General features: G+C 42.3%; 1 protein-coding gene across 2 annotated transcripts in view; it reads right to left on the bottom strand.

Annotated features, from left to right (window-relative positions):
* The window catches only part of LOC147702648 (vascular endothelial growth factor C-like), a 107,455-nt gene extending 94,094 nt beyond the window's left edge, over positions 1-13,361 (bottom strand). For both annotated transcript variants that reach the window (XM_086931315.1, XM_086931316.1), the window contains exon 1: positions 12,585-13,361. In XM_086931315.1, the coding sequence (XP_086787441.1) occupies positions 12,585-12,728 (144 nt within the window). In that variant the 5' untranslated portion in view covers positions 12,729-13,361. The remainder of the gene's footprint in view (positions 1-12,584) is intronic.
* Between the last annotated feature and the right edge of the window lie 400 nt (positions 13,362-13,761).

Here is a 13,761-nt window from a genome sequence, read left to right as displayed (position 1 = left end):
TATATATATATCTAAGCTAAAACGCAATACGTTTTAAGTTACTTCTATTCATGAGTGCGAGAGTATTTTCTTTGTTGAGAGATAATTGGTGAAATTTGAAACAGCTTGGCACTGCCGTACCGCGTCCACACCGCCTCGAGTGCCCGTTTATCGGAAAAAGGGGCCTTTTTGGAAAGGTATATATATATATATGGAAAGGCTCTGAGGTGGCAGCGGAAAACTTTATTGAAGGGATGAATGGGAACAATTTAAATCTCAAGTTCACGGGTCAGTTGAGCAGGTTTTTGGTGAACTTCCTTGATGTGGAAGTATACATCGAGAACAACAAACTGGAAACCAGGTTACATCGCAAGGATACAGCGGGGAATACAGTCCTGCATGCCACTAGCCACCATCCGGATCATCTGGTTCGCAGCATCCCCTATGGGGAGATGCTGCGAATTAGACGTATCTGCAGTACGGGTAATGAGTGTAGGCAGGCTCAACAGAGGAGCAAAAGTAGGTTTTTGGCCAGAGGTTATTCTGCTACTGTGTTGGACAGGGCTATTTCTAGAGCAAACTTGACTTCTAATCTACCCACACAGGACGATTGTAATGGGATATCATTAACCTCTGATAAGCCAACTCTGGATCAACCTAGGTTCATTACCACCTACAGTAGGCAACATAAACAATTGTGCAGTATTATTCGTAAAAACTGGCCAAATATCCAGGGTGACCCCGTGATTGGTGGCACGCTGTCTAGAACTCCGGATATCACATTTAGCAGAGCACGATCCATGAGTGATATGCTCATGAAAAGCAGTCCAGAGGTGAGTTCTAGCAGTTCTTGGTTACAAACCACCAGGGGGGTTATTATATGCGCATCCTGTTAAGCGTGTAAACTGGTTGAAAAATTAATTCGTTTACATTACTCCATTTAGTGATGTATTAGTACCCATATCGAAAAACTAACATGCAAATCTGAATATGCGGTGTATGTGCTGGAGTGTACGTGTGGCCTGCAATATGTTGGGAGTACCAAATTGCAGGTTCACGAGCGTATACTCCAGCACATGCGGGCAATCACCAATCAGGATGAGGCATACCCAGTTGCGAGACACTTTAAATCTTGTCATGGGAGTGATCTGGAATGCCTAAGCTACTTTGCTATAGATATGGTCTCACAGTTGCGCAGGGGGGGAGACCTAGAGGCTCAATTAAGGATGCTAGAAACATGATACATCCTTGAGTTAGATTCCAAGACACCGAACGGTTTGAACTCAAGTGAAGATCTGTACACTTGTCTCTAGTTTACCTTGGATCTGAGGGTTGAGATTTCAGTTAAGAGGTCAGAACTGTGTTTTATGAAGTTGCATACCAGGAATACTGATGAATTAATATGTGTACGGCTGTACGCAAGAGATGTTCCCCATTTTATGTATGATTGATTTTCACTTTTTACACATGGGATGGTCCATATGACCTACACAAAAGTAAGAGTTTCTCGTCTCTTTCCTTTTTTTGTATACATATGCATATCATCTTTGGAATAGACTTTTAAGGCAGTGAGGGCATAGCACGGTCATCACAACACATTTTTGCCCACATGGGCTGTATGATTGGATCGGGGCTCCCCATATATAAGAATATACATCTAACCAATGGGAGGCAGCAGCAATGAAGGCAATTATAGTGTTGGGGTCATCAAACATTAGTGGTATAGGACCCGGTCAGTATCTAGGTTATTATGGGTATAATTAGGCTACGCTTTGCCTAGTCAATGCAATCCTGTGTCAATAACCCTCATGCCAGAGATATATAGATCATGATATTATGCACTAAACAATAGCGTATTTGCACATTTAACGGCAAATTTGCACATTTTAAATAATTATTTATATTGCTGTATATTTATTTGCGGAATGTTGCACACGCTTGAAATATCTTTGCACTATATCATAGCTGCTGCTAAACTTATGATTTTAGATGTATCATGGAGCCTTGATTTTATTCTACAGCAATTTATGAACTGGATGTATAGAACTTTCTATTTGAATTTGATTGTAATGTTGCGGAAGTCTGTTGTTTATGTCCTTAGGCCAGATGGTCAGATGACCTGCACTTGCACTTTAAATGGTGAGGCTTGCCTAAACAACGTTATGTGAACAAGGGCTCATAGGGCCCGAAACGTGTCATGGCGGTCATGGGAATGCACGCAAAATAAGATAAAAGAAGACTGCAAATCACCTGCTTGGGTCCGTTTTCGTTTTTCCAGGCTTGGATTTTGAAATGAAGTTCAGCTAATATATATATATATATATATATATTACGAAATCCTGAGAAACTTTAGCACACACGCCTCAATCGTGCATGTAGCCAGAACACAGGACACGGACCCAAATTCCTTCTTACATTATTTATTTGCCCAAAGTTAAAGACGCGTTTCGCGGCTCCCGCCGCTTGTTCACTCGACAATGCAATCGCCAATGGAAGGCATTTTTAAAGTGAAAGTGCACATTTCGAATCCCTCACGTGACATCAATCCCAATGGAGATAAAAAACATACTTCTTTATAACATGTCGATGTTGTTTACATTTCTTTGTCAAAATGTACATATTAGTGCAAATACGCAAACGTGCAAATGTACAGTAGAGTTCAAATAATGTCATAATAAATATCGGTAAAATACCCATTTTAAACATTTAAAATCAACGCGATATGAAATCAATTCCTTATGCATAAAATAGCATATGTTAGTACAACGAGAGAAGAAATGTATTAACCCCTTCGCTGCGGCCGCGATTTTACCGCTGTGCGGTAAACAAAAGAACAGGGCGGGGCCGTGACGAACCCCAGCCGTCATCAGCACAAGCCCACCGCGGGGTGGGACGGCTGGGGTTCGTCACCAGCATGAGAGGGGTTAATTACTAGGTAAAAGACTTTTTGTATCCCTGACACCTCATGTACTACAGATTTCATATCCTAACTGTGCAAATATAAGCGTAGACAAAATAAAGGTAAAATACCATTTGTCAAACTGAAAACTCGACTGTATGTGCAAATTCGCAAAAAACAGGGGGGCGATTGTGGTAAAATACCATTTTAGTATGTTCTTAATTCTCCTGAGATAATTAAAAAAAATATATATGGGCGTGTAATAAAATTAAATGCAAATAAAAATGTTGATAAAAATAACCCCTAAAGTGCCAGTGTCCGAATCATAAGATTCATTTTGTGAAAAAAAATTATATAATAAAATACATTTGGTGTATATACAGCACATTATTTCATCATAATTCTGTATGTTGCTGTATATTGTATACGGTCATTAAAGGCTTCCTAGCCGTGTTTTGGATTCCATATATTCTATATTGGTCACATATTTTGTACGTCTACCAGTCACTTAGGTCCAACCTTTGTCACAGATTAATTATATACAACAGGAGTTCATAATGAGATTCAATATGTCAAATAACATCGATATAATAAATAAATACTATATACTAGTTAAAATATCATATAAATATCTCATCCTAAAATATACGTCAAAATATATAATAAATACTTTTGTGTATTAAAAATTTTCTTTGGTATATTAATGACATGTTAATCTCATAGTTGATGTTGTTTTGTCATTCTACCTGTGTCATCTTTATTCATTTCAAAAATTACTTATTCTAAACATGTGTATAAGTCTTCCGTATTATTGAGATCCTGCGGTTGTTTAGAGTCTAGTAGTAGGATGTATCTTGTTTCTAGTTTCCGCAATCTACTTTCTCTATTTGGGGGTACAGAGTCGATCACATAATAGGATAAACCTTTGTTGTTAGCTCCGTGGACCTCTTTAAAATGCCTGGCCACTGGATAGGTATTATCCATATTTGTTATCGCGCGCAAATGTTGCAGTATTCTTAAGTTGGCTTGTAATTTTGTGCTTCCAACATACATTCTACCACATGGGCACGTTAAAACGTAAACCACGTATTCAGATTTACAAGTCAGCATTTTGGTGATTTTGTAAGGTTTAACTCTAAAAGGACTTATATATGTAGTTGTATTAATGCCATGTGTACAGGCTTTGCATGTTATACATCTCTTAAAGCCTTTTAGACTTTGATACCAAATAGGATTGGCTAGAATTTCGGGACTTGATATTACCAAATTATCTCGCATGGAGGGAGCCCTGCTGTAGGTAATGGACACCCTCTGTGGCAGCAGGGGTCCTAATACCTGGTCACTTAAAAGAATTGGCCAGCTTTCTTGAATGATATTTCTTAGTTCTTTATGTTGTCTGCTGTAGCCTATGATTAAGCGAAAAGTAGTCATGTTGCCTTTAGATAAACTTTCTTCGCTAATTGTGACCAAAGTTTTATTACTGCTTTTGGACAGTAGGTCCTCCCTAACTAATGTCCCTGTTTTAGCCATAGCCTGGTTTATCACCTGTTCTGAATAGCCTCTTGCTAAAAATCTTATCTTACTTTCATGCTGAGCCTTTTCTAATTCATTTGCTGTGCTGCACACCCTCTTGATTCTAAGCATCTCGCCATAGGGAATGCTATTTATTAAATGGCGTGGGTGTGTTATTCTGTATATATACCTTGGTGTCCAGGAAATTTACATTATTTGCACTGATCTCTGCTGTAAATCTCAGATTTAGTTTGTTAACATTAATTTGTGCTACAAACTCCAGCGCTTCTGTTCTAGTGCCATGCCATATAATAAAAAGGTCATCTATAAACCTACCTTACTCTTGGTAGTCATAATTTCGGCAAATTCTCTCATGAGGACTAGCTTCTCCCACATGCCCATATGAAGGCAAGCGTAGCTCGGGGAGAAGCTAGCCCCCATTGCTACCCCTTGTACCTGGCAGTATAACAAGTGGTTAAACATGAAGTAATTGTTATATAAGCAAAATCCTATCATAGATGTTAACATTTCGCTGTGTTGTTTGTAAATAGGGTCCCTAGTGGATAAGTAATATTTGATCGCATTGATTCCATCCTCATGGGAGATGCTGGTGTACAATGAGGACACATCTAAAGCCAATAATAAGTATTCCTCATGCCATGTAAAATTCTTAATTTTGTTTATAAAGTCACTTGTATCCCTGATGTACGAGGGTAAAGACTTGACATAGTCCTGTATAACGTAATCAAAGTATACAGAAGTTTTTTCTAAAATGCTATTTATTGCGCTTATGATCGGACGCCCCGGTGGCTTTTTTTCATCCTTGTGGATTTTTGGGATGAAGTACATCGTAGGTACAACTGGATTTTTATTGGTTAAGTATTTCTGTTCATCCTCACTGATTAATTTCTTACTTCGCCATCCTGAGAATTTTTTATAATATATATGATACATTTCCTTTAGTGATTTTATGTCCGAGCGCTTGTAGCATTCTCTGTCATTCAGTTGACTCATGGCTTCAATTTTATATTCCTCCTGTCCCCAAAGTACAATATTTCCTTCCTTGTCACTATTCCTTATGATGACATCTCTGTGGTTTTTTAGTTTTTTCATTAGTTGGAAGTATTTGTGATCTTGGTTTCGATACTTTTGTGTGGTCAATCCAATTTTTTTATTTAATTTTTTACTTTTAGCAGTGATGATTTCATGGTAGGTATCAATGGCATCGTAAGTTGTAATAGGACAAAAAGTTGATTTCTGTTTAAATTTAGTCAGTCCTGCTCCCTTGGTGCCACATTCCATAATCTGTGTGTTAGACTCAATTTGTTCCTGGTTCCACATCTCATATAATTCCACTTCAGTGTTTGATCCTGGAGGTGTGGATTCAAGTTGTAGGTCCCCCTGTGCACTGTCTTCAATTCGTTTATTTTTTATTGCAAAGATTTTTTTCAACTTGAGTTTTCTTATTCCTTTGTATATGTCCGTCCGGACTCTTGGATAATCGAAATATATATATATATGCAACGATGTTCCTGTTTCGCCAGTACTCGGCGAAGGGAAACCAGGTGGGGACCTCAAACTCGCCTTCACACTCGCAGCAAGCAAGACAACGAATCCAATTTTCAGGTGAAGAGCAGAGTGGATAATTTATTTAATGAAAATAAGGGGAAAAGTGCCCATCCATGACGCGTTTCGCTCCACGAAGGAGCTTGGTCACATGATGCTCCCCAGAGTCCATTGCAAATAAATAGTAAACATAGAAGTTAAACACACCCATAAAGTGAGCACTGAAGGGCCTGTGGCTGCTCTCCAACTCAACTGAAATGGTAATAATCCTTTTATTACCATTTTATTTTTTCAGCTTTCTGCAACTGTGTGGGGAGGGGGGGCGGCTCTCCTCCGCTCCCATGGAGGAACCGCCGCTGGGTATTTTTCTCTGCTCCCACTGGGCGGGAGTAATCTCATTTTTCTCACCCGCTAAAGCGCAGGCAGGGACGAAAATGCATATGTGCATCTCCCGTCGCGTAGGAGTGCACATTCTTTCCCCTACTGTGCTCTTGCGGGCACGGGAAGTGTGTCCCAGGAGTAGGCTCCCTGGGACACAGCAATGTAGGCGGACCCAGGAGATGGGGTCCAGGGGGTCTTTAGAACCTAAGTGAGTCGTGCCACATGCCTCCACCCCTTTAAATATATGTGGCGGCCCTAGGGGACAGGGACACCAGGTCTTTGCAGGCTCGGGGGGGGGCACGTGGACCTCTACCCTTTTAGAATTAGTTGCCCCGGCAATGGAGTCCCCAGGACCTTGCACCCCTCCCCTTATTTAAAATATCGGTCCCGGGGATGGGGCCTCGTGAGCCCTATGACGCTCAGAGAGGGAGGCCACACATCCTCTTCCCCTTTGAAAAACATGGCAGGCCCCCAGGGCTGACATCGGCTAGAGCAGGGGGGCCACGCAAGCCAACCTCTCCAAATAATTCATATATATAAATATATGTATATATATATATATATATATATATATATACATATATATATATATATATATATATATATATATATATATATATATATCTATATATATATTCTCGCTCCCAGGTTGTCCACCTTTGAGTAGCACGCGAGCAGCAGCTTTATTTATGTGTAGGTGAGGACGGGGATCCGCTTGTAGACGCCGCTCCGTAATGGATCTGCCCGACGCGTTTCGAAGCTCCATCTGCTTCTCTTCAGGGGCTTTAACGGAAGCTGTGTGCGCACCCGCTACACTTCTCCAATTTCATATAACTCACCCGCCGATGGGAGGCTCCAATGAGACTTCTAGGAAGTGTAGTGCGGAAAGCACGCAATCAAGTCCTGTATGGACTCCACAAGTGGGCCCGTCCTCGATCCCATGTACGGCTGCTACTTCACGGCCGTGACCCCCAAGTTAACGGGGTGGTGCATACTCTGCGGCTGGACTGCCGCATATAGATTCTCGCTCCCAGGTTGTCCACCTTGGAGTAGCACGCGAGCAGCAGCTTTACTTATGTGTAGGTGAGGACGGGGATCCGCTTGTAGACGCCGCTCCGTAATGGATCTGCCCGACGCGTTTCGAAGCTCCATCTGCTTCTCTTCAGGGGCTTTAACGGAAGCGGTGTGCACACCCGCTACACTTCTCCAATTTCATATAACTCACCCGCCGATGGGAGGCTCCAATGAGACTTCTGGGAAGTGTAGTGCGGAAAGCACACAATCAAGTCCTGTATGGACTCCACAAGTGGGCCCATCCTTGATCCCATGTACGGCTGCTACTTCACTGCCGTGACCCCCACGTTAACGGGGTGGTGCATACTCTGCGGCTGGACTGCCGCATATAGACTCTCGCTCCCAGGTTGTCCACCTTTGAGTAGCACGCGAGCAGCAGCTTTATTTATGTGTAGGTGAGGACGGGGATCCGCTTGTAGACGCCGCTCCGTAATGGATCTGCCCGACGCGTTTCGAAGCTCCATCTGCTTCTCTTCAGGGGCTTTAACGGAAGCGGTGTGCGCACCCGCTACACTTCTCCAATTTCATATAACTCACCCGCCGATGGGAGGCTCCAATGAGACTTCTGGGAAGTGTAGTGCGGAAAGCACACAATCAAGTCCTGTATGGACTCCACAAGTGGGCCCGTCCTCGATCTCATGTACGGCTGCTACTTCACTGCCGTGACCCCCACGTTAACGGGGTGGTGCATACTCTGCGGCTGGACTGCCGCATATAGATTCTCGCTCCCAGGTTGTCCACCTTTGAGTAGCACGCGAGCAGCAGCTTTATTTATGTGTAGGTGAGGACGGGGATCCGCTTGTAGACGCCGCTCCGTAATGGATCTGCCCGACGCGTTTCGAAGCTCCATCTGCTTCTCTTCAGGGGCTTTAACGGAAGCGGTGTGCGCACCCGCTACACTTCTCCAATTTCATATAACTCACCCGCCGATGGGAGGCTCCAATGAGACTTCTGGGAAGTGTAGTGCGGAAAGCACACAATCAAGTCCTGTATGAACTCCACAAGTGGGCCCGTCCTCGATCCCATGTACGGCTGCTACTTCACTGCCGTGACCCCCACGTTAACGGGGTGGTGCATACTCTGCGGCTGGACTGCCGCATATAGATTCTCGCTCCCAGGTTGTCCACCTTTGAGTAGCACGTGAGCAGCAGCTTTATTTATGTTTAGGTGAGGACGGGGATCCGCTTGTAGACGCCGCTCCGTAATGGATCTGCCCGACGCGTTTCGAAGCTCCATCTGCTTCTCTTCAGGGGCTTTAACGGAAGCGGTGTGCGCACCCGCTACACTTCTCCAATTTCATATAACTCACCCGCCGATGGGAGGCTCCAATGAGACTTCTGGGAAGTGTAGTGCGGAAAGCAGATATAGATATATATGTATGTAAATATATATATATATATATATATGTGTGTGTGTGTTTTGTCTTTCTTACCTTTGTGTTCTGGCCCACCCTAAGGGTAATGTTAATGAAAAAAATCAATAGCGCTCAGGACTGCAGTGAAAAATTTTTTTTTCTTTATTTTGGCCCCAAGGGGGTTCTCAATGCCCCCCCCCCCCCCACACAAGGGTCCTGTGGGGAAGGGTATCTGTTACCTGCCCCTTATATTGCTTACTTTAGTTTCATGTTGCGCCCTGCCAATTAGAGAGCTTGTTCCCGCAGGAGCGAGATGGCCAAAGGGGGCCCTTGACCAATAAAAACTCTTTTTCTTTAAGTTGTGTTGGCGGGACTCTAATGAGAGTCATTTGAACCCAACCCTCCAGCCACACAAACATGTTTTAACCTTAATTTACCAAAAACCGCTGAACTGGTTTATACCAAATAACAAAAGGCACATTTTCTGGACCAAAAGTTAGCTTTCATGCCAAATTTGGTTTAATTCCTTTCAACCGTTTTGGCTGTAGTGTGTTAAAAAATCCATTTGGAAATTCAATGGGGATATTGCATTATTGGACCCCTCCTTTTCTCAGGCCCTGCTTGATGTATTTGTAAAGGCGCCAAAGTTATTAGCAACCCAAAAAAGCAATTTCTTATGAAAACACCGTCTTAACTATAACTGCCCACTAGTGACTGCCATTGGGAAATACATATACAGATGCAGAGTGTAACATAATATGGATTACATTTGTGGGTTAGGGGCATGGCTGAGGCGATGCCGTGGGTTATGAAGCCCCGCTCGCTCCTCCCTCAAAAATCGGTAGTATATAGACTCTGCATATCTGTATATATGGTTTATGCCATTGCATTTTTTCCTGAGTACTTATTTGAACAAAAGTTGTTTAAAGAAAACCAGGATACAGTTTCCATATGTGCACTAATTGTAAACTTAAGCAAAATCCTCCTAATCTGCTTCAACTCCTGTTTATGCAAAGCTGGCAACTACAAGTCAACGTTGGATGTCTAAAATTGACGGTCCGGCTGACTTAAAAAGGATTGGGCATTACGTTTGTGATGGACTAACCTGTCCAACAAACTCTAAATCAGGCCTTTAGTTTGGGTGTCAAGAGTGTTTCAAGGGAAACTCCCACACTTCCAAATGAATGTGCAAGAAGGTGGTCATTGGAAAGTTATAGAATTGTTATGGTGAAGAAAAACATCCAACATTACTCTTGAAGATTAGCTAGAAGGATAGATTGTATTTTTCTTTTGTAACGGTTCAATAAAACTAATATTCCCTATAAAGCTCTTGGTGGTCTGCAGCTTTAACCATGCTTATCCCACCATATTGTCCCTCTGTAGATTCTTCAAGCTATGTGATGGGTTCATCCCTTATACTATTTCTGTGAGATAGTTTAATACAATTTCTTAACTCTTTGTGAGTGCTCTATCTTAAGTGATATCCTCGCCCGCGCCATTCATTATTCTATTCAGCCTCATAGCATTACCTCTAGGCTGTTGGAAGTGCAGCCTCTTGTGTGGTTTCACTCTGAGGCACCAGGGTATGAGAGGTGCTATAGCACCTCCAGAATAACATTTTAGGAGGTTAAAAGGAGAATGATCAATAAAGAGGCCTTTCAATTATGTTTTTATTTTGTAGCATATTCTGTGCATTCAAAGGCAGAGGTCAAATGCCTTTCATTGTCTAGTGAGAAATTACACCTTATTCTTTTTTAGCATGAAGATTGGTATTTAATTGTCCCTTCTCCTACTACAAAGGGAGAGGAATTTTGCAGCCAAATAGCAATCCTCCAGGGGTATAAAGACTGTGAAAGGAGAAGGCTGAAGCATGTCAGATGTTTTTTAACACAACAAAACTGAAATACTTGTAAATGAACTTTAAAAATATTTTAAAATATATCGACAGCAAATAAAGACGAAATAATTAATATTGTTTTTTCTAATTCTGAATTATGATAGATACGGAGAATTTAATAGGATCAGAACAAACTACTTCCCTGTGTGATGATTATAGACAGAAAACATATTTACACAAGTTATTGTTTGTGCACCATATATGTTTTGCAGTAAAACCGCATACTTAAAGCAAATTAGATGGCCATTTCAATGGAACATGTGCTCTCTGTGCATGGCAGTACCCTACCAACCAATGCGTAATTCATATATTTAGGACAGTATGCTTCAAAATGCACCACTGGACACATACTACACCTTTACCATTCTCCTGCTGCATGGATGAGGCTCAAATGCTACACTTGTCCTTTATGTAGAGCTTAGATTTATCACAACACTGTGACTTCAGTGATGTCACATAGATGGCAGCACTCCCACTCTGAAATGTATTCCTGTACCACTGCTGTGGAGCATGTAATGTCTCCATTATATGTTTTATCTGTGTACACACATTGAGTTGTGTAAGGCTAGCTTCAGGGAATAACATCTGCTTTCGGACTTCATCTTTCTCCTGCCACCTAGAGAGAATTTGTATCCATCCCTCTGATGGTATGAAGAATAGAACTGGATACCAGGCAATATTATCGGACCACACCTGGACACAATGATGCCGATGTACCCTCTAGAACAGGGCACAATAGTCCAAATGCATCCTTGAAAGAAAATATGTTACTCCAGATGACTGGACACAAGTCGTATGTCCTTCTGTGACTCAGAGGTGAGCAAAGAAACACAGATGTGCCGGCCAGGACAGAACACAATACCCCAGGTAAAATATTTCCTTTTCTGCTAGTTAATTCTCACTAGATGAATCAAAGATAATAGTACATCTTTACTCTCCCCAGAGCACATTTCAGAATGCAATGTGATCATGTGTGCTGTGAATGAGATACATGACAGCCAAACACAATACACGGAAGTGGATCTATGACGACATAGTCATGAACGGATAGGAAGTGTGGAGTGTATATAAATACCACTGGACTTTTGGAGGATGTGTATATTTTTAATTCTAACTATAAATTGTGATTTTTTATTATAAATGGATTTTCCTTTTAAATAGTAGGCTTTGTGTGTGAATTTTATATAGGTAAAATTAGATTGTATCATATTTGCTACATGTTTTGCATCTAAGTGTTTGTAGTGTATATTTTTTATAGATATTATTTGGAAAGAGATTGGGGAGGAGATATGTATATGTAAGGCCTGAAGAAGGTGGTGTTTATATGTTGGTGCCACTGAAACGCGTTGACTAATTTAAAAAAGCACGACCTACAGTGCATGGATGATATCTATATGCTATTAAATGTATTCACAGAGATCCAGTTACATAAAAAATAGGAGTGATCCTATTATAAAATACAAATTGGATTGTGTTGCAAATTCTCCTTCTTGTTTTCTATATGCTATGTTTATGTATTTGTATTTTTATGTATATGAAATTTTAAATGTAATAATTTTTAAAGATTATTAAAGCCATATTTTTTAAACTTCTGTGGTATTTGGTTGTCTTGGATTAGATGTATTGTTGTGATTGATGAGCGAGTGATTGGTCACAATTTTTTTTTACCTAGGGGAAAGTTTTAGTTTTTGTGCGTAGTAGGAAGGACCTGTATGAGACATCAGCACATTTATAATATGCTGCTGCAACTGTCGTACACTGATACAACATCTCCTATTCCCTTCGTGTTAGGGCCTAAATACTGAAGTGAAGTGTTTTTGGCCTAGTGGCTAAGGTGTTGGTTGTGTGGGGAGTACAGTGAGGATAAACCAGCAACAAATCAACAAGACCCTTACTTGTGATAGAAACAACGTGTTCCCTACCTGAGGTGAGTCCTCCTGCAGCCTGGAGTCCAGTTCAGAGTCCAGTTCATGGTCGTTCATGGAGGGTAAACCCTTATCCGCATAGGCTTTTGGCGGGGTCTGCAGGAGGGCAACCGTGATCAGCAGCATGACCGAAGCCCACATGACTAGCAAGAAATGTCCTGGGTGCCGCTCACTGGTGAAAAAGGTCTACACAGGATCACAAATTGCTCTGCAATGTGATGTCAAGGGATTCGGCTCAATACTTATACTGAAGGTAAAGTACAATCAGGATGAGAGGTCTTTTCTCACCAAAAATCTAAACCTTCTACTAGCAATGGTAAAATAGTTCAGTGGGTGTAGATACACCTGAAGAGATCTGTGTGTAAGCCTCGGGCCAGTGGTTGAACTGCTGACAAGGCCTACCGGATGTTGGCTCCTTCTCAGGTCCATGAGGCGAAATGACTTCCTCTGGGTTAGCTAATGTCATAGAGGCACCGAGAGACAGTGGTCCATGGCGTGCAGAGCACCTTTAAAGAAGGCAGCGATTGGAAGCTCCCTCCTTCAATGTCAGCCGAGGTCACCGGGATCTCCCACCGTCGCCTACTTTTCTTGTTCTGTGTTCAGTTTATTCAGTGACGACGAGATGTGGTTTCTGACCCGACTGAGGCTCCACCACCTGGAGGTGGAACTGGAAGAGACGACGGCTTGAGGGTGTTGTGCTTCTTTCACTTCAGTGTAAACAGATGGCCTGCCGCCTCGGAGCCTGCAGAGGCCAGGAGATGCTGCCTCTCTCGTCTCCGCCCTCCTCTCGCGCGCTGTGACGGCGCACGTGCGGGACTCCATCTTTTTGAGTCTTATCTGTTGCTGGCAGGGACTTGGCCGTGGGCAGGGTTAGCTGGAGGGGGATTTCCAGTTAACGTGCACGTGTCGTACGTAGTTCATGCGAAAACATGAGCTCATTCTCTGGGTTTTCCTCTATCAGCCCATCTTAACCTGGCCTGTGCTCTCCCAGTACCACGCATGGTCTAAAAGGAGGCCACTGGCAAAGTATAAACAGGTACATGCCAACAGACCCGATGCAGGAGGGAGAGTCCCGGTTATACATACCAACGTTTTAGAAGAGGCAGTGGGGCTTATCGCACCTTCCCGTTTTCCCCTTAGGGATATCTGCACATCCGTCCGGTTTAAATTAATC

Source organism: Lissotriton vulgaris, chromosome 7, assembly GCF_964263255.1.
Source record: "Lissotriton vulgaris chromosome 7, aLisVul1.2, whole genome shotgun sequence".
NCBI lineage: Eukaryota > Metazoa > Chordata > Amphibia > Caudata > Salamandridae > Lissotriton > Lissotriton vulgaris.
The sequence above is the reverse complement of the archived record's forward strand: the minus strand, read 5'-3'. Positions and strand labels throughout refer to the sequence as shown.